General features: G+C 52.5%; 4 protein-coding genes and 1 long non-coding RNA gene across 9 annotated transcripts; 2 read left to right on the forward strand and 3 right to left on the reverse strand.

Annotated features, from left to right (window-relative positions):
- Positions 1-101: 101 nt before the first annotated feature.
- LOC136190829 (low-density lipoprotein receptor-related protein 5-like) lies at positions 102-7,697 on the reverse strand. Its single transcript, XM_065979105.1, has 13 exons — positions 7,398-7,697; positions 6,987-7,177; positions 6,004-6,772; positions 5,422-5,845; positions 4,976-5,370; positions 4,755-4,874; positions 4,263-4,695; positions 3,640-4,211; positions 2,038-2,898; positions 1,856-1,972; positions 1,684-1,800; positions 1,340-1,450; positions 102-1,271 (listed from the first exon to the last, which is right to left on the reverse strand). Exons 1-13 carry the CDS (start codon positions 7,492-7,494, stop codon positions 244-246), a joined length of 5,235 nt encoding a protein of 1,744 aa, XP_065835177.1. The 5' UTR covers positions 7,495-7,697; the 3' UTR covers positions 102-243.
- Positions 7,698-10,284: 2,587 nt separating this feature from the next.
- LOC136190841 (homeobox protein aristaless-like) lies at positions 10,285-13,913 on the reverse strand. Its single transcript, XM_065979130.1, has 5 exons — positions 13,629-13,913; positions 12,261-12,811; positions 12,045-12,206; positions 11,297-11,768; positions 10,285-11,013 (listed from the first exon to the last, which is right to left on the reverse strand). The coding sequence occupies exons 1-5, from the start codon at positions 13,792-13,794 to the stop codon at positions 10,529-10,531; spliced, it is 1,836 nt and encodes a 611-aa protein (XP_065835202.1). The 5' UTR covers positions 13,795-13,913; the 3' UTR covers positions 10,285-10,528.
- LOC136190848 (uncharacterized) lies at positions 11,786-14,323 on the forward strand. Its single transcript, XR_010670633.1, has 2 exons — positions 11,786-13,985; positions 14,040-14,323. It is a non-coding gene; the product is annotated as an uncharacterized lncRNA (long non-coding RNA).
- On the reverse strand, positions 14,172-18,183 carry LOC136190840 (uncharacterized). Of its 5 annotated transcripts, none has more exons than XM_065979127.1 (10): positions 17,753-18,183; positions 17,240-17,291; positions 16,430-16,693; positions 16,305-16,367; positions 16,059-16,234; positions 15,951-16,008; positions 15,779-15,880; positions 15,585-15,716; positions 14,951-15,532; positions 14,172-14,887 (listed from the first exon to the last, which is right to left on the reverse strand). In XM_065979127.1, exons 1-10 carry the CDS (start codon positions 17,920-17,922, stop codon positions 14,435-14,437), a joined length of 2,052 nt encoding a protein of 683 aa, XP_065835199.1. In that variant the 5' UTR covers positions 17,923-18,183; the 3' UTR covers positions 14,172-14,434. The 5 variants fall into 5 exon arrangements, with proteins under 5 accessions (XP_065835199.1, XP_065835197.1, XP_065835200.1 ...); XM_065979125.1 differs by having other exon boundaries at positions 15,779-15,892; positions 17,753-18,180; XM_065979128.1 differs by having other exon boundaries at positions 16,068-16,234; positions 17,753-18,178.
- A 769-nt stretch (positions 18,184-18,952) lies between these two features.
- LOC136190839 (xylosyl- and glucuronyltransferase LARGE2s-like) lies at positions 18,953-23,797 on the forward strand. Its single transcript, XM_065979124.1, has 22 exons — positions 18,953-19,137; positions 19,188-19,281; positions 19,361-19,481; positions 19,556-19,730; positions 20,004-20,134; positions 20,190-20,279; positions 20,500-20,580; positions 20,783-20,914; positions 20,969-21,064; positions 21,121-21,156; positions 21,207-21,313; positions 21,765-21,813; positions 21,862-21,960; positions 22,029-22,116; positions 22,296-22,420; positions 22,487-22,602; positions 22,667-22,700; positions 22,906-23,012; positions 23,062-23,134; positions 23,182-23,306; positions 23,441-23,539; positions 23,597-23,797. Exons 1-22 carry the CDS (start codon positions 19,035-19,037, stop codon positions 23,691-23,693), a joined length of 2,178 nt encoding a protein of 725 aa, XP_065835196.1. The 5' UTR covers positions 18,953-19,034; the 3' UTR covers positions 23,694-23,797.
- Positions 23,798-24,695: the final 898 nt, after the last annotated feature.

Genomic DNA, 24,695 nt, shown 5'->3' on the forward strand with positions numbered 1-24,695 from the left:
CTTGGAAGTACGCGTGACGTCACGGTAACGATAATAGTGTACCGCAAAAAAAATAAACACGGCGTTGTTTGGCTATAGGAGGGCTTGCCTCGCATACGAACAGACAGACGGAAAGAAACACTAACTTGACCCGCGCACGCGCAATTCTCTTTATTACTACATGTACTGTATTTACATGTACATTCACTTCCATCCATGAAGGACGATTAAAATTACTGTGCAAATAATTTAACTGAACTAGTCTCAAACATCGCTGGCTAACTCGACAGCTGAAAAAACTCGACTACTTTCATCGGCAAACTCCGTAGCTAGTGACGGGGGAGGAGGGGGTGCTTCGTCTTCCGTTTCGGTATACACGATTCGAGGTGGCGCCGGCACGATGTCCCTTTCCGACTCCGGCTCCGGCTCCGACTCGGACAATTCAAAATCGTCCACCGTTTCATTAGACACGATTCGAGGTGGCTCCGTCTCCGGCTCCGACTCCGACAATTCAAAATCGTCCGACTCGGATTCTCGCTTCTCCGTCGTCACCGCCGACGGACACGGAGCAATCGGCCGAAAATCCGACTCGTTTCCGCGACGAGCGACGCCAACGACGGACTCGGCCGGAAAAGCGGAAACGAGCGACGGCGGCGGCGGACAGACGAAATCGGACCGATCCTCGAGCTCGAGCGGCGGCGGGCCTCCCATCGGCGGACCGACGGTGAACTCCGACTTCGCCCGCGGCACCGAGACGAAAGACATAGCCGGCATCGACGCCCGATATCCCATCGCGCATTCGGACACCGACGGCGACTGACGACCGGACTCGGTCGTCGCTTCGTCGATGTATTTTCGCGTGAAGTCGGTGATCGTGACCGCGTCGCCGCCGCCGCCGCCGCCGCCGCCGCCGCGGCGAAGGGTCCCCATCTCGAACGGTTGTTCGTTGTTTTTCGGCGAGTTCATAGATAGCGACTTGCGTTTTCGCGCGACGTTCGCTTTGCGGACGAAGAAGACGAGCAGGGCGACGCCGACGATGAGCGCGAGGGAGAGGGATATCGCCAATAGGGCGAGAGTCGAGACGCTGTTCGCGCGACTCGGCGACGCGTCGACCGGATTCGGGCTCGGATTCGACGGAGGCGAGGGCGGCGGAATCGCGAACATATTGAAGTCGTTGCAAGACGATTCGTCTTCGCCCTGGGGACAATCTTTCAAGCCGTCGCACCAGAACGCCGTCGGAACGCATCTGCCAGGAAGATTCGAACAGAGTCGGAATCCCGTGCGACAACTCGCTACAAAAAAAAAGAAAGAGGAAAAAAATATTCGTGAAGAAATAGATAAATAGATAGAGACGACGTACGACAATCGGCTTCGTCTGACTCGTCGTCGCAATCAGCGACGCCGTTGCAGCGGAGAGCTCCGTCGATGCAGTGTCCCGCCACGCACGCAAATTTACCGTCGGTACAGGGACCTAAGAGAGACCAGAGCTGTCATTGAGAGACTCACAGTTCTGTTACAATTTTTTATATATTAGGAGTGTGTGTTTATTGTAGAGATGAAGTATTCTCGTTCTGAACGAGATACTTCTTATGCACAGCTTCGCTAATAGCTACAGCATAATAAGAGTGGTTGGGAGACCGTCACGTAGTGAGGGTCGGTCAAAAAGAGTGGTGGGTCGGCAAAATCACTCCCTTAGGAACTTACAGTTCAATAGTTCATCTGAACCGTCGAGGCAGTCTCGGTGTCCGTCGCACGTCAGAATCTTCGGTAGACACGCCGACTGATCTCGACAGGCAAAGTAGTCCGACGGACACCGAAGATCTAAAGAAAAAAAAGGTTAATCGCGAAGCGCAAATCGTCTCGAGACGAAACACACCAGAACACGACTTCGATCCTTGCAGTGTGCGATGCAACGGGCACGAACAGTATTGGGTGCGCGACGCGAGAACGCAAATATCGCTGCAGCCGCCGTTCGACTTCGCGCAACCATTCTCTAAAGGAAAAAAAAAAACCCGAATAGTTTCCCCTTGTGACAACACGTAGCGATTTATTCCTCACCTAGAGACGTCGAATCTTCGCTAATAACGAATTTTCCCACGTCGCCGATTCCAGAGCGAATCACCTCGGCAACGGCGACGGCCGCGCCCCCGGCCCTCAGCAACGTGTCCTTCTCCACGGCGACCACCACACCCTTGACGCTATCCGAGAAAAAGAAGAGTCCGCCCGCTTGAGCGAAACCAACCGGACTCGTATACACCCCGAGACTAAAGCTCGTATAATTCTTCCCAATTGTCGTGCAGCTCTCGACGACATTCGACCCGACGTCAGTCCAGAAGAGACGATAGTCGAACGAGCTGATCGTCAAGCCGGTCGGTCGCTTGGCGACGGTGAGAATCGTACGAGTCGGCTTCGAGCCGTCGAGTTGACAGCGACGAATCGCCTGCGCTTCGGTCGCCCAGTCGGTCCAAAACAGATGACCGGCGTTCGAATTGATGGCGAGCGAGCGCGGTTTCCACGACGACGAGCGAAGAATCGAACCGATGCCGGTGCCGTTCGTCCAGACGACGTCGATGCTGTTCTCGTTTTCGTTCGTGAAGTAGAGCTGCGACGCGACGGGATTGACGGCCAAGTCGTAGACGGCGTCGGCGTCGAAGAGCCGACGACGATTCGAGCCGTCGAGATGCGACGCGTAGACGTGCGACGTCGCGTTGAGCGTTTCCAGCCAGAAGACGGTTTCGCGTTTCGCGTCCAATTTCAACGCTCGAACGACGACGGAGGGAGCGATTCGCGTCGGGAGAAACGGATCGGGACCGGGGTTCTTCGCGAATACGTTCGCCTCTTTCGACGGGCCGTGCAGCGCGCCGAATTTCGCGTGACGAAGCAGCGAACCGTCGACGTAGAGCAAAGCCGTAGGAGGATCTGGGAAGAAGGACGAGAGATATTTAGATATTGATGATGCTATTTCTCTACACGTGTCATCTGTGTCTGCCTCATCTGTATCTATATGATGTGCACCTGTATCCGTCCCTGTCCATCTGTATCTATCTCTATCTCTGTCATCTGTGTCTATGTCATCTATCTTTGTCTCATCTGTATCTATCTGTATCTATCTCTATCTCTATACGTGTCATCTGTGTCTGCGTCACTGCCTCATCTGTATCTATATGATGTGCACCTGTATCCGTCCCTGTCCATCTATCTTTATCTCTATCTCTATCTCTCTATACGTGTCATCTGTGTCATCTGTATCTATATGATGTGCACCTGCATCCGTCCCTGTCCATCTGTATCTATCTCTATTTCTATACGTGCCATCTGTGTCTATGTCAATCTCTATTTCTATACGTGTCATCTGTGTCTGCGTCACTGTCTCATCTGTATCTATATGATGTGCACCTGTCCCTGTCCATCTATCTCTATCTCTATCTCTATCTCTCTATACGTGTCATCTGTGTCTATGTCATCTAGCTCTGTCTCATCTGTATCTATATGATGTGCACCTGCATCCGTCCCAGTCCATCTGTATCTATCTCTATCTCTCTATCTGTGTCATCTGTGTCTATGTCATCTATCTCTGTCTCATCTGTATCTATACGATGTGCACCTGTATCCGTCCCTGTCCATCTGCATCTATCTCTATCTCTATCTCTCTCTCTTTACTTTTGCACGTGAGAACGGGCTTCTTGTGCTCATTCGTCGTCCAATACTCGTTCAAATGAATGGGACAGGCGCACTTGCTCGACCACTGTGGCCCCGAGATGCACAGGTGCGTGCAAATGATGTCCGTCGACGCGCACGTGTTCTCGCCCATCTGGCGTCGATGATGAACGACGACGAGATCCATGTTCGTCGCCTGGCCGCGCAACGCGTCGAAGCGGATCAAATCAAGCGGCGTCAGCTCGTCGTCGCGCGCTCGCGTCGTCGCGACTTTGACTTTGACGTCGCGAACGTTCGCCCAATAGAGAATGCCTTCGTAGGTCGCGATTGCCGAAGGCACGCTACGCGCTCCGCTCGTTACGACGAGCCGTTTCGTCGTCAACGTATTCAGATCGGTGTAGTACATCACATTGGCGTTCGATTCGATCCAGTAGAGAAGTCGCCTGTCATAGTCCAATGTCAAGGCGGCCGGTTTCATTTTCGTGCTCGAACTCAGCGTGGCGAGAGAATTTTTCACGCTCATTCGCGCCGAATAGACGCCCGGTTGCGATCCCCACATCGTAAAAAAGAGCAATCTGTAAACAAATAGTGAGAAAAAATTCATTGCCATTATTTATTCATCATACCCTTCAGACGGATAGACGACTAAACCTTGAGGCTCCTCGACGTGCTCGTACACTAACGACGATCTCATGGTCCCATCCAATTTCGCCATGTCGATTCGATCTCGTCCGGCGACCGTCCAATAAAGATTTCCCGCCATCCAATCGACGGCCAATCCGCACGGATTCGCCGCCCCGAAATCGATGACGACGGTCGCGTTCGTTCCGTCGAGATTCGCCGATAGAATCTCGTCCGCGCGCGAGTCGGACCAGAAGATTCGCCCCGAGACGAAATCGTAGTCGACGGCGACGGGTTCGGAGAAAAGCGTCGGCGACGCGATGGGTATAGTGACGGCGGCGACGTGCGACGGCACCAGTTGACCGGAACGCACGGCGACTCTGTCGAAGACGCCTCGATGTGGCGACGCGTAATTAACAATAAGATATGGATGTGGATCTATGAGGTGGAAGAAGTCGAGAGGGGGGGGGAGGAGAAATATTTTTTTCTGTACTTACCACTGCATTCGGTGTCGCCGTTCAGAATGAAATGGTCGGGACAAGCGCACGTTCGGCCCGTCGGAGTCGCCAAACACAGGTGACTGCAGCCTCCGTTGTTGAAAGAGCAAGCGCTCGTACCTGAAAGAGCAAGAGTCATTCATATATAAAAAGCACTGTACCCAAGGCTTAGAAACTACTACTACTACTCCTTCCTACAGACGCGGTTTCGTCTCCCTTACCGGCTACTCTCTGCGTTCTATCGACCGCTTGAATGTACACCGGCTCATAGACGTCCTTCAGTAGCGTCTTTCGTCGATCCTTCCCATCCGTTCGCACGCGCTCGATCGTCGAGTCTTCCCTATTGGTCCAATAGAGATGGTCGCCGAGCAGCGTGATTCCGAAAATCGCTTCCAAGTTCTCCCCGACGAGCGTGTGCCGAGTGTCTGTCGTCAAGTCGAGATACTCGATCACCTTCATGCCGGCGTCGCTCCAATAGAGTCGACGTCGATTCAAATCGACGGCAAGTCCGTTCGGCCACTTTATGTTCTCGCTTGCGAGAACGGTTCGACTTTGACCGTCCAAGTAGGATCTCTCAATCCGAGCCTTGATACCCCAGTCGCTCCAATAAAGATATCTAAAAAAGCCAGCGTATTATTATTCAAAACTCTCCTTTCGCGACTCTTACTTTTGATATGGATCTATGGCTATAGCGCGAGGCTTATCGAGATCTTTCGTAATCAGTTTCTTCACGCTCGTTCCATCGAGTCGCGACACGGATATGGAATCCAAATCGGGATCCGTCCAGTAGAGATTGCGTCCGATCCAGTCGACGGCGAGTCCGAGAATCGCGCCGACGTTCAGCTTGACGACGTCGACGAGCTCCGTCGCGTTGCGTCGCGCTCGTCGCACGACGGACGCCGTGTGATTGTCGGGGCCCATGGGGAGAAGTTCCGACCAGTAGAGAACGTCGTCGACGGGATCGTGCGTGATGCCGATCGCGTTCGTCACGTTGACGCGCAATGCGACGTCGACGAATTGCGAGCTGTGGACGTCGAGCGAGAGAAGACGAATGTCGGAGTGACGCGTGAAGAAGATCATGCGATCGATATCTAGAAAAAAAAACCCAGTCAATGAACTTATATAGGTAATGTAACGTCTTTAGTAGACAGAACAATATTGGTTCTATACTTGAGTTCTGACTATATATATTCATAGGTAGCCTTCCTTTCATCAATTAATTAATTAATTAACTATGTCTCCATCTTACCGGAAGCGCAGGTGACGCCGTCGCTTTCCATTCGAATTCCCGTAGGACATCCGCACACGTGACCGGGCGGTATAAAAAAGCAAAAGTGACTGCAATTCCCATTCGATTTCCGACACGGATCCGCTTGAATGGACGGCAACGGTTGACGCGCCAACTCGTACGTTCCGATCTGATAGGGATTGCGCAGTCCCGTGCCGACGACGCGCGTTCGTTTCGCGCCCGCCTCTTTCGTCGCGCGAAAGACGGCGAGGCGATTGATGTCCGTCCAATAGATGAAAGTGGCTTGAACGGTGATGCCGTAGGGCGCGTGAAGCAGATCGGTGTCGTCGGAGAGTAGCGTGCGTCCCGTTCCGTTCAAGAAGATGTATTCGATGCGCTTGAGCTCCGAATCGGTCCAGTAGAGTCGTCGCGTCGCGTGATCGATTGTGAGACCGTTCGGCGACCTGACCTTTTTGCGTACGATCGTTCGTCGATCGACGCCGTCGATTCGACAGCGTTCGATGCGATGCGCGCCGAAATCGCCCCAGTACACGTGACCGTCGATGACGTCGAGCGCGATCGCGCGCACGAAGTGGAGATCGGTCCAGACGAGGACCTTTCGAAAGGGATACGAAGCGGCGGCGTTTCGATCGCCGGCGCACGGCGCGATCCAAATGCGACTTCCGTACGTCGCGAGAATGAAACGCGGATCGATGTCGCTCCAGACGACGTAGCGTCCGACCCAGTCGACGGCGATCGCGTACGGATGAGGAAGGCCCCACGATATCACCTACAAAGTGAATTTCGACGATAATTCGATTCGATTTTAGGGTTTCGTTTCGCGGAAGATTCGATTTGCGAGATGTAGATGCAGAAGCGAGTGGAACCGGCACGAAAAATCGAACGCTCGACTATTTTGATTAGGTTTTTACATTTTAACGTTCCCGGCGCTCGCGTCCTTGCCTATTCATGCCTTTCTCACACGGGGGTCCCCCTTTGCGTACCTCTTCGATTCCCGTGCCGTTGATCGACGATCGATAGATCTTTCGACGACCTTGGTCCATCCAGTAGAGTCTCTCGTCGTTCACGTCGAAATCGAGCGTTTTCACTTCGTCGAAATCGCGACTGACGATCTCTTCGAGACTGCGATCGCGTATGCGCTGGATCGCTTTCCCGTCCGCGAACATGACGTCGCCTTTGACAAAGAGAGATATTAGTATAAGGGTTAGAGGGGGAAGGAGAAGGGGAGACCGCGCCTAATAAGCAAACGCATACAAGGACGATGACGTGGGAGCGCGTCGAGCGAGTTTCACGGGAACGATCGGGGTGGTCTCGCTTTACGGGGGTCTACGATCGAAGGAACGGGAAGGAGAGCGGCGGTTTCGCTTCGGAATCGACCTATCGACGTTCCTTACCGTCGTTCTTCGACGCCGAGCGTTCGACTCGCCCGGAAGTGGCCAGGGCGAATGCCGTCAAAATGACAGGCAGTAGATAGAGCGGCGACAGCGACATTTGCCGTGCGTACGGGGAACCGTGAGACGGACGGACGGACGAGGTGTAGTTCGCGCAAACGTACGACTCCAAAGCAACGTCGCGGTCAACGGTGTCGAGATAATCCGATTGACCGGTTGTTGGCACGCACAAGAATCCAATTGGTCGATTCGGAGTCACGAGGTCCGGTGGCTGCTCGCGCGCTAGCGATGCAATTACGACGTCGTCCCACTAGACACGGCGGCATCTATTTTCGACACTCGCAGACTGCTGTCCGTGTCTCGTTCGAATGCGCGGGGGCATAGACCTGTTGATTTGGCTTCTGCTTTTGTTTAATGCATGAGTCCGATAGTAACGCGTTCCGAGACGACGCTTCCTGAGCGATAGTGCAAGGGGGTGCCGTGCAATCCTCCAATTCCACTTCGTCATTATAATTACAGAACCCTACCTCGGATACAGTTACCAGCGAGTCAACAATATTATCTAGCCATCTGTGCTAGTCGGCCACATTATTTGCGTAATACAATAGTATAGTGTAAAGATGCAGCTGTAAAGGAAGTCAGCCGCACATGCCTAGCCGAGAAAAAAAATGGATGTTTTCTAACTGACTGACTGCATAATAAATACGGTTATCTGATTCTGATTTCTGTTTTGCGATGGGCTCGAAGGGGTACGTGGGGCATTGCTTGGTTAGAGATGCAGCGTGAGATTTTTCAATAGCCTGTTCGTCAATTCGCATCCGTCCGATTCCGGCCACTTGCCCTTTCGCAGCTGTTTCAGTAGCTGCGTGAGCGCGTCGATTTGGAGCGCCAATCCCTGCTCCTGCTCCCCCTCCCATTGAAGTTTCAGGACGTCGTCGAGTTTGCTTAGGGTCGAAGTGTAGCACGTCTCCAATTTTGGCACGACATCCTGCACATATGACAGCTGTCTCTCGAGCTCCTGCTGGTCTTCTTTGCCCGGCAGAACGGGCGGTGTGAACTGCCTAAGCAATTTTTTCCAATTGTCCGCGTGCTTCAAGATCGTGCAGAAAATTTCCCACGCATTCCCGCTTCCGCGACGACTCGCCGTCTTCTCTTGAATCCACTTGCCCAAGCGATTCAGAAGCCGATTCGTCGGCCTCAACTTCTGCTCCTTGCACTTCGCCAGCTTGCTCGCGACCGTATCGGTAGCCCATTCTACATCAGTTTTCGCGGTCACCAGAACGCCCGCCGCCTGACGGAGCTTGAACTCGCAGCCCTCGTCTTCGGCGAAGTCGCGCTTCAGCGTGCGAGTCATCTTAATGATGCTGTCGCCCAACGAGCACGTGGACCTATTCGAGTCGAAATATCGATTCACCGTTTCGACGACGGACGTTCGAAATTCGACGAGACGTTCCCGATGCTTCGTCAGATTGGAAACGACGCGGCACAGCCATTCGTCGGTATTGAGTCGGCCCTTTACGAGGCGAGTGAGGGCGTTGGAAAGTGTTTTCAATTCAACATTAGTCGCATTAAGTCGCGATGCGACGGCGGCGAGCGTCGGCTCGCACGTATAGCGGCACCGTCTGTGCGACCGTTTCGATTCGTGAAGCAGCTTCTCGACGCCAATACTAATCGGGCCGGGAAACACCTGGACTATTCCGTACAACATTTTGATGTTGTGTATGCGTTTAGCCAATTTTTCGTCCGTTTCGCACAGTTGGTCGAAGAGCGCGTCGAGCGCTCTTCTTACTTTGCCGAGATCGTGATGGCATTGATTGGCGGATGGAAAGGCGCCAGATACTTCGAGATCCTGGATTTGTTCGCGAATCAGATCGTCGTCGCAGACGGATCGATTCAAGCGGACGGCGGCGGCGTCGAGACAACCTCGGACGACGAACGGAGCGGCGGCGGCGCACAAAAGCGCGACGAGAACGTGAAGAAAGCGGCCCATGTGACGCGGTCTAACCTCGAACGAAGACTGACTCGTTTGGGTTCTTCGGTCTCTTAACTAGGCAAACGATGCAAACTAAGGGCATAATCCGATAAACGAGCGACCACCCTTATTCAGGATACCGGTGGCAATTCCGTGCCCAAATTCCGCTGAATATTCACAACCGCGCTCGTCGCGTGTCGGCTCCGCGTGGCCCAGCGATCGCCGACAAACACAGAAATCGATTTCGTTTCGTTGCGCTTCTGCGTCAGAGTACATTCCAGGCACCTGGCCGTGTTATTATTTTATCAGGGGAGCGCTAAGACGACAACACGGGATTCCATTCCGGGCTCTCTATTCCAAAGAACAACCAGATGCTTTTAGGAGGACGAGTCAGTCCTCAATCGTTGTTTGCCTTGCATTCGTCGGTCGTTTTGAGCATGCAAATGAAACGCGCGCCGACACGCGACTGTCCCAGGGCGTAATGTGAGGTCCATGCGTCGAGCACTCGCGATCGCGAGCCGGTCGCTGTAGGTCGCGAGATATGTTGTCTTAGTTCCCCTAGTGCAGCCATCGCCGTAATTGGTCAAACAGTGCTGGTGTGGTCCCGAGAAGATGTACAAGGTTTCCTATTCTATGCAAAAAATCGTTCGCAATGCACGCGGAAGCAATACGGTACGTCGTATGCAGAATTTTCTAATAACGGACGTGGGAACGATAAGGATCACAAGATGGCCAGCGAGAGCACGGTGCAGCGATTCGACAGTGAAACCGGTGAGTTTAGGCACGAGGGCTTCGCGCATACAGTACGAGACTTCGTCATTATAAGATCGGACTTCTCCTGACTACGAAAATATTTCTCAGGGCCTCGTAAGAGCGACCCACTCAGCAGAATCAACACGACCGTTAGAGTGGCGAAGGTGCGGTACGTTCTTAGATTTAAAAAAGAGAGGAAAAGTGCTACCGTTTATCGACGGACCCGCCTATAGCGGAAAAATCAAAAAAAAAAAGGAAAGGGAGTAAGGGAGGAAAAAACGTGACGTGCGCGGGAGAAGAACAAGAACAAGGTCTACGAGTAAAACAAGAGCAGCGTCTGCAGCAGCGAAAAAGACAAGAGGAAGCTAACACAGAGAGATAGAGATAACGGACCTTTTTTCCCCCCCTTTCAAGACGTTCGATTGCCCGCTCCTATGAGACTCATAGCAACCGAATGCTCCTTAGCTCGCATCAGATTCAAAGCGTGCTGCTCGGCGGACGTCACCGCCGAAGCGGTCGGCTGCTGCATGATATTGGACAATTCCGCCGACGATTGAACGGCGGCCGGCTGAATGAACAAGCCCTGATGCATGGGCTGAAATTGTCTCGGCGGCGCGAGCTGCACTTGCCCGCCGCTCGTCACGATGGCCAGATGGACGGCCTGCTCCTCTTTGGATCGCGACGCGAGCGTCGAAGTCGGCGCCGCCACCGTGTAGACCGGTCCCGTTTGCGAGGAAGCCGGAGAGGAAAAGGGCGGTTGGGAGGTGATCTGCGGCGGCGGCGGCGGCGGCATGACGCCTATGTTTAGGGGCATGCCGCCGGGAGCAAACGACTGCATGATGGGTATCGCTGTCGGAGCGCCGGGATGGGGCGCAAGACCGTGCGGGTATTGACCTGACGAGAGAGGAGGGAGAGGAAGGGGGGAAAGGAAAAAAAAGAACATGAAACAAAAACCGCAATTTTTCTTTGTACACACGATTGCGGCGGGGAGAGAGGAGGAGAGGAGAGGAGAGCGCGCGTGCATGATGAGGCTTCCACCAAAAGGACAACGCAATTGAATAAGTCAATCAAGGTAATAGCTACTCAAAAGGAGGCAACCCCGTCGAATTAGAGAGGACCGCGGATTGCTTCCTAAAGGCCTATAGAATCTACTCGCTCGACGACGACGACGACTCACCTGGTACCATCATGGGCGGCGGCGTGACGAACGTCGCGTGCTGCATCGGCTGGGCGCCGATATAATTCCCGTCCGCCGTCCACATCGCCGTCGCCTGCTGCTGCTGTTGTTGTTGCTGCTGCGGCTGCTGGGAAAGTTGCGCTGCCTGCTGTTGCAGTTGAGGCTGCGAGACGCTGCGAATCGTCGTCGTCGTCGGTGAAGGATGCCCCATAGTGGGACGAGGAGCGATAACGGGCGCGCTGTTCAACAGCGGTAAAGGCGTCGTGGATTGAGGCAGCTGTTGCTGTTGCTGTTGTTGTTGCTGCTGCTGCTGCTGCTGTTGGACGACCGACTGCGTTTGCAGCGTTTGCGACGGCGGCGGCGCCGTCACGTTGGGCGAGACGATCGCGCCGCCAGTCGGCGTTTGAGCCTGTCCGTTAACCGGCGCTCGTTCGCGTTTTCGCCATTTCGCTCGTCGATTCTGGAACCAGACCTATGAGGGGAGGGGAAGAGGGAAGGGAGGGGAAAAGGAATGCGTTAGACATGCAATAGCTATCAATATTCGTGTCTATGGAACGCCGAACGAGAGTCAATAAACAACCGACTTGTTTTCTTCTCGTCGCGAAGAAAACCGAAGACTAAATTTAACTCGATTTAAGCAAATAGTACGAAAATAGAAGCGGGGGAGAGAGAGAAAAAAAAACGATAGCAGGTGCGCATGTTTGTGGGAAAAACTAGGGTCAATACCGTAGAATAGCAATTGCATTACCTGGACGCGAGCTTCCGTCAGGCCGATCCGATTTGCGAGTTCCTCGCGCGTGAACACGTCCGGATAGTGCGTCTTGCCGAAAATCTTTTCCATTTCCTCCAATTGCTGCGCGGTGAACGTCGTGCGATTTCGCCGCTGCTTTCGCCCGCCCGCTTTGCCCATCTAAATAAATCCGAATCAATTCAATAGAGAAAGGGAGGGCGAAAATTAGGGCACCTGATCATAGAGCGGCTGACGCTCGCTAGCGTCTATTCCCACAGCCGCCGGCGCTATCGTCGCGAGATGAGTTCCGCCGCCGCCGGTGCCGCCGCTATCCATCTGCGGCGATTCGGACGTCACGAGTTCGGCGAGAGCGCCGCCACCGCTACTGGCAACGGACGAAGTCGCTCCCGAAGCGTCGACGGCACCAGTGATCATTTCCCCGCGCTCGTCTTTCACCTGACTCATACCCAATTGCGGGTTATCGTTCGATTGCTGTCTCTGCGTCGGATGATTGGCGACAAAGGCTTCAATCATCCGGGTTGAATTTTCCGTTTCGCCGCCGCCGCCGCCGCCGCCGCCTCCGCCACCTGTCACTTTATTTGAATTCGAATTTGGATTGTTGATGACGACGCCGATGATGCCGCCGCCGGCGGCGGCGGCGGCGGCCAAGTTCATGTCGGCGTAGGTGACGCCGGCGAGATTGCTGACGAGCGGCGGGGGAAGTTGTTGGCCGGGCGCTGCGATGCGGACGTAGGCAGGAATTTGGCCGCCGGCCGAAACTGGAACTGAAAAAAAATCCGGAAATGAGTCATTTTCTAATTTCCCAGCATGGAAAACGAGTTTTAGCCAGGTGGCGCGTGGGAAATATTGAAAGACTTCGTCGCGCGCGTATCGTTTTCGTTGTTGTTCCTGTTTGGGGGCCCCCCGCTTTGGTTTCTCGTCGAACCAAAGCCCGCTAACTTCACCGCGATGACGCTTTTGGGAAGCGTCTAAACAGGAAGAGGAATTCGCCTGTCGCGCGGTCGGGGCTTCCTCTTCGCGCGCACCGTTCGAGCGGGCGCCATCTTGGCGAACACACCCCCTTCGCGTTTTTCGATAGACGACTGATTCGTCGTTCGAGAGAGCGCGAAAGCGTCGTTCGATGCGTAAACGAACAGTAACGGGCCCGAACGCGCTTCGCGAAGGCGTTGTTTGGATAAAAACGAAGCCGATTCCCAACCCCCCTCAAAGAGAGGCTTTCGATAAACGTCGCGAGTGCATTCCTTTCGTTTCCCTGGACCCGCGCGCGGATGCGAGTTCCTGAAAGAAGCCTCCTGAACCCGAACAGATTGCGGGCGGATCACGCGGCTTGTTTACACGGTTCCGCTTTCAGTCGAAGAATGTTCGATCTCGCTATACCGAATCTATCGCGCGACGAACGAACCCCCTTCGACGAAAAACACACTAAAGCGCACGAACGAAAAGCGAAGGGAGACTCGGGGTGTGTCTCGGAGCGAGGAAAATCTAATTACATCGTTACAAGAGAACGCTACGCTTGGCCTATTGCTTCACCAAGGCCCAAATCTCATTACGATCGGGAGAGCGTAGGCCGCCTTTTCTAACCTTGGGCGGGAAGACTGATGACGGGCGACGAATCGGCTATCGCTTTCGCTTGGAGCCCGTTCGGATGGTAGCCGTCGTCACCGTGGACCGCGCCCGCGCCCGTTTGGGTTCGATCCGCTCCTTGTTGCGCGTAGTTGCGCATGTTTTCGACCATTTGCTGGTCCATTTCGACGCTGGTTGGGACGCGATTAGACTCTGCGTTGACGAATCGGAGTCGGGGGCATGACGCAAGGGTTCTACGACGAGCCCTCACGAAACACCAATCAGTACCAGGAAGGGCACGTCCATTAGCCAATCAGCGCCTTCACCTTGCGGTGTAAAAGGGGGCGTCATCGAGCGGTTTATATCAATGCACACGTGAGTATTTTAGGAAGCCACGAGCGCGTCAGATAATTTTTTCTCCATTTATAGGTCACGTGAACTTATTGATTTTGTACCAGTGCTCAAATTTTACTGACAGCATTTCTTTGTGACTACAGTGGAAGTCGCCATTGACTTATTTTTATCTACTTCGTCTTGCTCAACTATTTATTATTAGCGTCGTTGTGCACTGTATGATAGATTTATTTGCGAGTGAGTGAGACGGCTGCACCACTGGTTCTCCTCAACCAAACACAAAGTCTCCAAAAAAATCCTATGCTTACGGTTCTTATATCTGCTTTGTACGCTAAACTCTTCAGGCACATGATACCAAAGTAATGACTAAATTAAATAACCGCGTGAGAATCGCTCTAGGCACCCATTTACGTAACTTTTAGAAAAAAACGTGAAGTAGCACTGCCAAAAGCTACAGCGGCCGAAAGAACTCACATATTCCAACTCGGCATCAGGTATCCGGACGACGGCAAAAAAGCGTCGGACCCCGCTGCCGGAACGCTCGAAGACGACGTCGGCGGATGAAGACCGGGTATTAGATCGAGCGGAATCTGAGAGGGACGGTGACGATGATTCACAACGCAATCCCATAGGAGACTGAATGGCACGTCAGCATGAGAATGAGAGTGACGATGAGGATGCGGATGAGGATGCGGATGAGGGTGAGGATGATGGGGGTGATGCTGATGATCTCCTACAACTCCACGAAGAGCGGGATGAAGAGCGGCTGCGGTGGGAGCCGCCGCCGCCGCCGCCGGATTGCCCGTAGCAACGAAAAAACTCGACGGAGACGGCGACGGTGCTGCTTGTCCTTGCGACGTCGTCACCGCCGGATATCGAGCGTAGGGATGAAACTGAACGAAAACGAGAACAAAGAAGGGAGTCTGTTATCAGTAGTGAAATGGCTATGTGAGCCGCGCGGCCGCGGGCGCGAAGAAAGCGCTTACCACCATGTGATGTCGCGACGAGGCGGCCTGCTGTTGCTGCTGTTCTTGCGACGGCACCGCTTGAGTTCCGGGCGGAATGGGTTGCGGTGGCGGCGGCGGCAGCCGTGGCGGAGCGGGCTGCGACGTCAGCACGTAGGCGGGCCCCGCCGTTGCCGCTGCCGCTGCCGCGGGAATCGACGCGTAAGGCGGCGGTGCAATTGCGTGGAGATGCGCCGCGGCGTGATGCGACATTAACTCCATGGCGTCGGCGGCGAAAAACGGATGACGCGACGCGGCGGCTAATGTCGGTGGCGGCGGCGGCGGCGGTGCCATCGTCGCCGTCGCCGCCGTCGTGGCAGCACTTCGGCGCGATCGACCTCGAGATCTCGAGCCCTGAGGTCTCGATCGTTGGCCTGTCGCCGTCGTCGACGACGTGGGCATGATCCATTGGATGGGTCGTTGAGAATTTCGTTGGGCGTTGACTCGATTGACGGCGGCAGTCGCTGCCGCCATCACGGAGTTGATGTCCGACGAATAGACTTCGGGAATCCAGGTCGATCCCTGAGCGCAGTGGTGCTTGCTGTTATTGTGCAAAATGACTCTCTGGAAATCAATAATTAGGAATTCGATTATGTACTGTACATGTGGATTTTACTTTCAGCTGACTTCTGAAGCCTTTCTGTTCTTTCGGCAGAATGGCGACGAAACTCTCAAGCGTCCTGTCCCACAACATGAGAAATCCTTCCACGGCGCAATCAGCGTCGTCGGGAAAAATAACACAGCCAATCTTCACACACAAAGTACATAGATATAGCCATACTGTATATATTTATTTCTCCAATAGTCTACCTTTTCGACAAACTGCAGGTAGAGTCCATTGACGAGATGATTATGCGGACCGGCCAAGTAGAGACCAACGACAGTCTGATCTCGATCCGAAAAACAAGCATCCTGTATGTAACACTAGAATAGAATAGGTGAAGCGGCGTATTCCCCCTGATGGCCCTGCATCCCATCTCACCAGCAAATCGCTCTTCACCAGATGCAGCTGCAGGCGGCTGGGCCACGATCCGGCGTCCCTAGAAAGCAAAACAATGACGACTTCCTTCTCTTTTCATCCTTATCATACCGCACGTACAATGAGGGCTCGGAAGGCTTCAAGGAGGCGTGCACGAGCAGATGTTCGATGGCAGGCGGCGACGTCGTTTTTAGATCCTCGCCGCCGCCGCCGCCGCCGCCGCCACCGCAGAGCGCCTCCTTTCCCGCGTCTGTCCACTCGAGCTCGCCGGACCATATCAAGTGTCGCTATGGAAAAAAAAACGAAACAGGCGTTTTTTCCTCAGGGGGGGTGGAGGACCAGAGGGGGTGGTCGCACCTTGTGATTGATTGCCGGTTGGCACGGCGACAAGACGATTTTGTTACACCGTTCGCCGTGAGCCTATTTATTTATTTATTAATTTATTTCCGGGGTGGCGAAAACACGCCTCTGGTTTTTCTTACCGCGAGCGCGTCGAGCGGAACGTGGAGATTGCACTTGTCGCAGGGCACCCATCGCTTGGGACAGTCGTACGCGTGCAAATTGACGATCTTTCGACTGGCGACGAGACTGCAATCGTTCGGGCATTTGACCTGTTCGAGCGGACAGCCGTTGCGATGCGTTTCGAGTCCGCGCAGCTCGCCGAGCCAATCGCAGCCGCGCTCGCGATTCGCGCACTTGACGCGCAACGATAGTACTTCGCGTTTGGCGAAGTTGTCGCGGAACAGCTGCGGTAGTCGCGTGGACGGAAGAGAGAGATCAGATTTCGAGTTAAGCAGCGTGATTCGCTGTCTAAGGTCGGGAGGGGAACCCCTGGACCCACTTATTTATGCTAAGACCTGTCTAGTGCCCCCTTTCCACTTTTGCATTCGAAACGTGCTAATGAAAATTCGATTATCGCGCGCGAGCAAAATAAATGTTGATCCGGAACCTCGAGGCAAAACCAAAACCGCTGACAAGGCCAAACGTTCGATTCTAAGCTGATAATCGCGTCGGGTGATACGGTTAGGGGTCGCGGCGGTTCGAATCTCTTCCCCAATAACGCACATAATTCGTTCTGCTCTAATCGCGTCACGTGGTGACATCACCCACTCCGCCTCCGGGTTTCCATTCATTCATTCATTCATCGTTTTTGGTGTTCGCCCCTTGCAAGCATTCATACACCCCATACGCGTTGCGGTTGTTTATTCTAAAGACCCTCGTCGGGAAACGTGGGAAGGGAGGGCGTTTCCGCGGCGGTGGCGGCGGCGAGCGAAAAAGACCCAATGCATTACCTGCGATCCGCGAATCCTCTGATTATCCACGGGGCATTTCGATCCGGTGACCCTAGACGAAGAGACAAAACCCGATCGTAAAGACAAACGACGACGCCACGCGGATAAACACGTGGGGGCGGCTCGCGCTCTCTCTCCCCCTACACGCATACAATGCCGACTATTTTACGCTTTTGGCAAACGAGCAAACGATCAGCCTAAGCTATAAGGCGCGCGGTTTAGCGGCAAAGCTAAGAGGGACCGCAAAATCGTCGTTAGTAGCGTAGGGCACCTTCTGTCGGCGACGACGACGAGCCGGCGGGGGGACGAGCCCCCACTCGTCGGCGTCTGTCGAAAGGAAGGGCCGCGTACGAACGAATCGCGTCGTTTCATGGGAAGCGGATCGCGTAAGACGATCGGACGCGCGCGTGGCAGAAAAAAAGTAGGGGAGAGAGCGAGCGAGATGCGATCTCGCGACGTCTCGATCGATCGCCGCGCGCGCGCGCGCGCGCGAGTCTCCTCTCGCGTTCTTACTGGATCGCTCTTTGAAGGCACGAGCCGCAGAAGCGATGTCCGCACGGCGTTTGCATGGGATCGCGAAGGCCGAGAAGACAGATCGGACACTCGAGACGCTTTTCGAGTGGCGGATCGAAGTCGGCGTCGTATCCTTGACTGTGAGCGGCGGCGGAGGCGGCGGCGGCCATGATATATCGATCGAATAGCGCGTTCCGCCTCTTCGCGCGCGAGTCGATCGAGTTCACGGAGTCCGACGACGATCTGTGGACCGCATGTCGCGACGCTAGCGAGTTTTGACAACTGGCCGCGTACACGCCTTCTACCGCTTCGACGACCAATCAGCGTCGGGGATAACCTCAAAGTTCGCGAAAGTGGGTTCGTTTGTGTCACGTGACGGGGGCGGAGACGGAACATAAAAGGCGCGAGAGACGATGAGGAACGTCCAAATCACGCGAGAAAGCGGCGCGCGCGTGGGTTTCCTTTCATTTATGCGGTTGTGAATGTTGCATGCAATTGGGGGAGGGAAGGGAGGGAGGGTGGCGGACGCGGCGGCGACGCCTCGGCATTTTCATCTCCTCTTTTCCCACGTTCCCTCCCTTTTAGCGACTAAGTAAAGGAACTGCGGGAGGAGGAAATGCGAGTACACGCCGAATTGGATTACGCGTGTGACCCTATGGTGTTGGTGTACTGTACGCCTTCGCCATTCCCGGTTTAGTCTCGTTGTCTAGCCGAAAACAGACCGAGCTAATGTAAACGGCTGCGTCCAGCCAGAAACCCGGTTAGTGCTTTGGCATGTTGTCCTTCCACGGGATCGACTCGGGCTTTTGTGATGCAAAATGCGCGCTAATGCCATCACGATGCCATCGTGACGGATGAGAAAGAGCAGACCGACACACGCGGGGGGGTAGGGTATCTATCGGGGGAGACGGAGGAACGCCTCTGACGCCTAAGGATTCCTCTCACGGAAAAGAAAAGGATGGCGGAGACGACACCGACACGAAAAGCGGAAAAAACGATGAAAAAGTCATAGTGACAGCTTTGCACGTGTAACGAACGAGGTGTCACGTTACGTCGAAGGCGTTCGAAAACTACAGTAGTATAGGAGCCTATCCTCGTAGAAGCAAAAAAGCGAAACTAATCGGCTTCTCTTGTGGGCGGTTCGCGCGCGTGTCGCGATCAATCCGATTTAGCCTATGCATTATCCGGGAAATCCGCCTAAAGTTCTGTTTCCATTCTTCGCTCGAAGTTGCGTATCTATTCGCGAAATCGATCGAACGGGCAGCGCGAAAGGAGTGTACCGATGCCGTTACGGCCGTCTCAGCCGCTCTATTGCTTCGCGCTCGTCTGCTGCGTCTTGTCGAGCTTCAGCATTTTTCTTCTCCTACTCCAATCGCACGGAATCGGTACCGTTTCGAAATTACCATACCCTACTCTCGCGAAACGGCTCGTTTAGTCGATACGGGATCCGAGCAGGCGTTCTGGAGAGCGCGCATGGACGAAGTGGAGAACCGTAACGCGCGCTTGCATCGCGACTTGGCCGCGCTAAGGCAAGAAACCGCGAAAAAAGACGACATTATCGTCTTCTTCACACGGAGACCTTTCAGCAAAAAATTATTAATTTTATAGAAATTCAAAACGCAAACAATTCGTAGACGACGGCAATACGGCGACGGGAGAGAAAGTCAATTTGACTCATCGCCTTCCTGGCTTGGGTTGTCAGAAGGGAAACAGTCTTCCCAAATGCGAGGTTAAAATAATAATATATTTATAAATGTATGAATATGTATATATATATATATTTTGTTATTTCTTGTTTTTTAGGTCGTTCACGTTGCGATCGTTGCCGCCGGTTACGGAACGAGTCGCGAAGTGGCGACGATACTGATTAAATCGATACTATTCTATCGTCAGAATCCGCTCCATTTTCATTTCATGTCGGACGAGAGCGGACGTCGAACGCTTCGGACGCTGTTTCGAACGTGGCATTTGCCCGGCGGTAAGCCAAACGACAAGGGGGGGCCCCCATAACCTTTATATACCATAAAGGGAAGTTTTCTGCTACGCGTTTTGCATTTGCGTAACATTTTTACTATTGCTTCCAAAAACTTCCACTTCTCCGCTAAGGTTTCATGTGTGAAGAAATGAATGATACAGCGAATTGATTGACCCCAATATGTATATTAAAATCGTTTTGATTATTGTAGTTATTTAATAGAGACGAACCAGGTGGAGCAACGCTCTTCACCATACATATATGTATCGTTTTTAGTCGCCGTCTCGTTCTACGATACGGCCTCGGTGCAGGCTCAAGTCGAGTGGGTTCCCAATAAGCACTATTCGGGCATTTTTGGATTGATGAAGCTCATGCTACCGAACGTTCTTCCGAAAAATCTAACCAAAGTCAGCAAGGCAACCCAGATATGCGATTTGTGAGAGAGACATATTGTACGTCTAGGTCATTGTATTGGATACCGATCTTACGTTCGCGTCGGACATTGCCGAGCTATGGGTTCAATTCAATAGAATGAAAGAGGAGAATCCGAAGGTGGGTGTGCGTACGGAATGCATTGTTTGCTCGGCAAACTCGATTTCAGTTGACACCCATTCGACCTTGAGAGGCCTCTCTGTCGTTTGATTGGGTTAGGTGCTCGGACCCCCCTTTCCATGAATTAGTCAGGTGGCGGATGACAACGTTGGCCCGCTAAATAAAATCGTCTATATCGCTTCCGAATGCGTGGTATGGTAACTGAATCTCTGCCGCGTAGGCGTTTGTGGGTCTCGTCGAGAATCAAAGCGACTGGTATTTGGGAAAGATATGGAAGAATCACAAGCCGTGGTCTGCGCTGGTATGGATTTATTGATCGATTGCCTTTGTCGTCCGTCGTCGCGAAACCCGCTCTGTGGCGTGCGTGCGTGCGTGTGTGCGCAAACAAATATTTGGAATCCTCGTCGCGTGACGTCTTAATCCATAATAATAAATAATTTATTTTCTTTTTACTGCGGCCGTTGGCTTCGGATTTGACGGGGCGCCTCTTTGTTGTGGCGTAGGGTCGCGGGTTCAACACGGGCGTCATGCTTTTCGACTTGGTGAAAATGAGGGAACTGCATTGGGATCAGAAGTGGAGACTCGTCGCCGAGAAAGAGCTCATGTCGATGCTTTCGACTCAGCTAGCGGATCAGGTTCGGACGCGCGGAGGAGTTCACATAATAAATTATTTGCATCGATTCCATTAGGACATCATCAACGCCGTACTGAGAGCGCATCCGACGCTCTATTTCGAACTGAGTTGCGCTTTCAACGTGCAACTGAGCGAACATACGAAGAGCGATGTAAACCTACAAAAGAAAATCAACGTAATAATTAAACAAGAGTGCCTTCTCTCTAGACGCTGTGCTACACTGATGACGTCACGGAAATCAAAGTAGCGCCCCTATGGCTGCGTTTCTACGTGGAATAACGTAATTGCTCTAGATTGTTCATTGGAATTCTCCTGCGAAAATCAACGTTCAAACGAAGCATGTGCAGTACTTTCGTAGTCTCTACCTATCCTTTCAGCAGTTCGACGGCAATCTTCTAAGGTGAAATGATTAGACACCCCACTGTCGTACAGCAAACCTCTCCCCCCAATACATGTAATACACAGCGTCTCTGTCTGACGTCAGTAAAGGAAGTGTCTTGTCTAATACCTCCCTAAGTGCTTGACTCTTCCAAGAGACAATTACTTTGAGCGGTCTCTCCAAAAACAGACGTCCACAAAAATAGACCTGTCACTAACGGGACCCTTGAAATTATTACTACCCGCAGTGGCTCCTCAACCGGAGCGCCTGAGTGCCTATTTCAGGATATTTCGCGGTTTGCCCCCCCCACACACACACTCAATAGAATCATGGGCAGTCTGTTTTTACTAACCCAGTGACGACCGATTACGAGCGGGAGACATTCCTGCAAAAGTTTGTGTAACAGAGACGTATACTGTATACTCTACGAAAATAGCAACGCTTCCTCCCCACTAATGATCGCTCGATTTAGACGAGACCTACTCGGATGCTGGAACGCGGCCGACTCACTGGAGAACGAAGTAAGCTACCTAGACCAATATTTTTTTCTGACGTCACGAGATCTCTAGATCAACGATCTCGATCGCAACGATCCGTGCCACTCGTTTCGAGTCGAACAGCTCGCGCCCCGTCGCACCCACTTATACTTTCTTCCCTATGCGTACAAGGTCGAACGCCCTTCCTCATTCCTCTCCCCCTTATAAATAATCTCTCTCTCTCTATCTATCTAATCAAGTCCACTGACCCCAATGACGTCACCATCGTCGCTCAACTATCCATCGATCGACTTCAACTCGTCGAAGCCCTGTGCGAACATTGGGACGGTAAGTCGATGGAAGAATGTGGGTGTGGCAGATAGTGGGGGGAATCCTTTCTCGGTCGATTCCGAAATTGATACGAAAATAGGCTCGAGGGCATGGAAGGGAATCCTGCATGACGTTGGAACTATCGATTTACTCCCGTCGCCGTCGTCGTTCTAATTAGTATTTATTTTCCTTTCGAGGTCCCATCAGTATCGCGCTCTACGCTTCCGACGTCGACGCGCAGCAGTTCTTGCGAACCGTTCGCGCGTCGACGATCGTGTCGAGGCGAACGAATCTCGCGCTGCACGTCGTCTTCAAAAACGGGGTGAGGATTTATTGATTTTTTTTTATTTAGTCAAGGATGGGGGAGGGGACGCATTTTCGTTTCTAGGATCTCTATCCGGTGAACTATCTGAGGAATGTCGCCTTGGGTAACGTCGCCACTCCGTACGCGTTTCTCGCCGACATCGATTTTCTACCCATGTTCGGCCTATATGATTCTCTGAAGCAAGTCGATTAATACTACGTTTTGACTTGGCGCTATTAGTCGTGTTTGCTTGCTTCCTTGCAGGAAAATCATCAGCATGATGAACATGGATAAGAAGGTAAATACGGAGGGGAGGAGCGTTTCTCCCGCCAGGGCAACAGGACTTTCCTTTATCTCACACCTGTTCATTGATTTTGCCCTGCAATGAACAGGTGGTTGCTTTTATAAGATAAGACAGTGGGGTACACTTATAGGATTAGTTAGAAATGCGTTGGGGTGTCCTCATCGCGATTTGCCTATCTTCTATTTGTGTTTCTGTTTAGGCTCTAGTCATTCCGGCTTTTGAAACGTTGCGGTATCGCTTTTCGTTTCCCAAGACCAAGTCCGACGTATTGGAATTGCTCGACCAGGGAATCCTCTACACTTTCAGGTCTGTTGGTCGTTTGATTAACGAATAATCCTACTAATTACGATAAAAGGTATCACGTCTGGGCTAAGGGGCACGCTCCAACCGATTTTGCTCGTTGGAGAACGTCAACGTCGCCTTACAGGGTATTATATAAATTAATATAGAGACTATACGTTATTCTTTCTATCAGGTTAAATGGGAACCCGATTTTGAGCCGTACATCGTCGTCAAGAGCGACGTGACTCGCTACGACGAACGGTTTGTGGGATTTGGCTGGAACAAAGTGTCTCACATCACCGAACTTGACGCCCAAGGGTAAGCAAAGTGATAAGGGGGAGGGGAGGAGAGGAGATGTTATTATTGGGTCACTAATTGTAGGCGATCCTAATCCGTTTTTTCTGCTGGTTCTGACTTACAGTTTTTACTTACTCTTTCTCTGCCGCTTCCAGGTTTGATTTCATTGTCCTTCCCAACACTTTCATTGTCCACTTGCCGCACGCTCCGTCCCTCGATATAGCGAAGTATCGTTCAAGTTCTACATACAGAAGGTCGATATAGGCTAGAAAAGACGAAGTCATAGTAACGAGTTTTTTTCCACCCTTTAGATGTCTGCAGAAACTGAAGGAGGAGTTTCAACGAGGTTTATCAAAAAAGTACGGAATGGGTGCACTGAAGTATTTGCAGTTGAATCAACAGAAATGAATTAGCTCTATCACAGCAGAGAACGAGTTTATTGCATTCTAAAATTTTGACTTGGAGAACGATTTTTCAGATGTACTTTAAACGTAATAAATAGTTGAACCAAAGCTAACTGCCTTTGTTCAACGTTGCGCCAGGTTCTATAACTAGCTAGGCTTATTCCCTAAGAGCAACGTGAAACGGGTCAACGACTCGTACGAGATCACTTGTGTCTGCGCCGGTTGAGGAGAGTGCTTCAATGAGGCCTCGGTTGCACTTCGCCTAGTCACGCGTAGCAGACATGCGCCGTTTTCCAAGTCCTCGTCATTCCGATTCGTGATTGCATGATGGCGTTTGCTGCTGAGCTCCGAGCGTCCGGCCAATTTAGCAACATCTCCGTTACCGTCGAAGGAGTCACGTTGAAGTTGCACATGTTTCCTTTGCTGGCAAGGTCAAAGTACTTTCAAAGCCTAGTCAGCTCAAAGATGGCCGACTCAACTTCGGTCACGCTGCATGATTTACCCGGTGGACTCGAAACAATGAATCTAGTCGCCGATTTTTGCTACGACATTGATATAGTCCCCAGGATTGGATGTGAAAATGTAGGGGCCCTCGTCTGCGCGGCTTCCTATCTGCAAATGACCGGTACGAATAATCTTTTGGAAGTGGCTCGCAAAACGCTTGAGAGTCTAGCGAGAAAAAGTGCACTGGATTGCCTTCAGATTTTGAAACGTTGTTGTGCCATGCCTATTAGAGCTGAATTTGACGGAGTTGTTGAACTGTGCGCTTCACGGCTAGCTGACCACTACTTCTGGGAAATTCTTCTGGATGAAGAAGTTTCAATATTGAAAGAGCTGCCTTTGAAGTGGATGCCTGGCCTACTGGCCAATATGAGGTATTTATCAAGCCGTCCACTCATAGATATACTTATGGCTGTTATCACGTGGCCACCAGCTGCTGAAGAACGTTTGCTAGAGTTAACTGACGCTTCTAAAGTCAAAAGTAGAAGCAGTTCACTTTGCTCAC

This window comes from Oscarella lobularis, chromosome 9 (genome assembly GCF_947507565.1).
Source record: "Oscarella lobularis chromosome 9, ooOscLobu1.1, whole genome shotgun sequence".
Taxonomy (NCBI): Eukaryota; Metazoa; Porifera; class Homoscleromorpha; order Homosclerophorida; family Oscarellidae; genus Oscarella; species Oscarella lobularis.

Bases quoted from the DNA above. Each gene is read 5' to 3' on its own strand.
- LOC136190829 (XM_065979105.1), bottom strand. From the start codon at position 7,494: ATGTCGCTGTCGCCGCTCTATCTACTGCCTGTCATTTTGACGGCATTC. The intron at 4,875-4,975 runs GTAAGGGAGACG...TTGCTCTTTCAG, and splicing joins TAGAACGCAGAGAGTAGCCG to GTACGAGCGCTTGCTCTTTC. The intron at 2,899-3,639 runs GTAAAGAGAGAG...CCTTCTTCCCAG, and splicing joins GCCCGTTCTCACGTGCAAAA to ATCCTCCTACGGCTTTGCTC.
- LOC136190841 (XM_065979130.1), bottom strand. From the start codon at position 13,794: ATGGACCAGCAAATGGTCGAAAACATGCGCAACTACGCGCAACAAGGA. The intron at 12,207-12,260 runs GTGCCCTAATTT...GGATTTATTTAG, and splicing joins GTCAGCCGCTCTATGATCAG to ATGGGCAAAGCGGGCGGGCG. The intron at 11,014-11,296 runs GTGAGTCGTCGT...CTCTCTCGTCAG, and splicing joins GCCGCCCATGATGGTACCAG to GTCAATACCCGCACGGTCTT.
- LOC136190840 (XM_065979125.1), bottom strand. From the start codon at position 17,922: ATGGCCGCCGCCGCCTCCGCCGCCGCTCACAGTCAAGGATACGACGCC. The intron at 15,893-15,950 runs GTGAGATGGGAT...ATTCTATTCTAG, and splicing joins TGGTGAAGAGCGATTTGCTG to TGTTACATACAGGATGCTTG. The intron at 14,888-14,950 runs GTAAGCGCTTTC...TACTGATAACAG, and splicing joins CGTCGCGACATCACATGGTG to ACTCCCTTCTTTGTTCTCGT.
- LOC136190839 (XM_065979124.1), top strand. From the start codon at position 19,035: ATGCCGTTACGGCCGTCTCAGCCGCTCTATTGCTTCGCGCTCGTCTGC. The intron at 20,280-20,499 runs GTGGGTGTGCGT...TCTGCCGCGTAG, and splicing joins TGAAAGAGGAGAATCCGAAG to GCGTTTGTGGGTCTCGTCGA. The intron at 21,961-22,028 runs GTCGAACGCCCT...TATCTAATCAAG, and splicing joins TTCTTCCCTATGCGTACAAG to TCCACTGACCCCAATGACGT.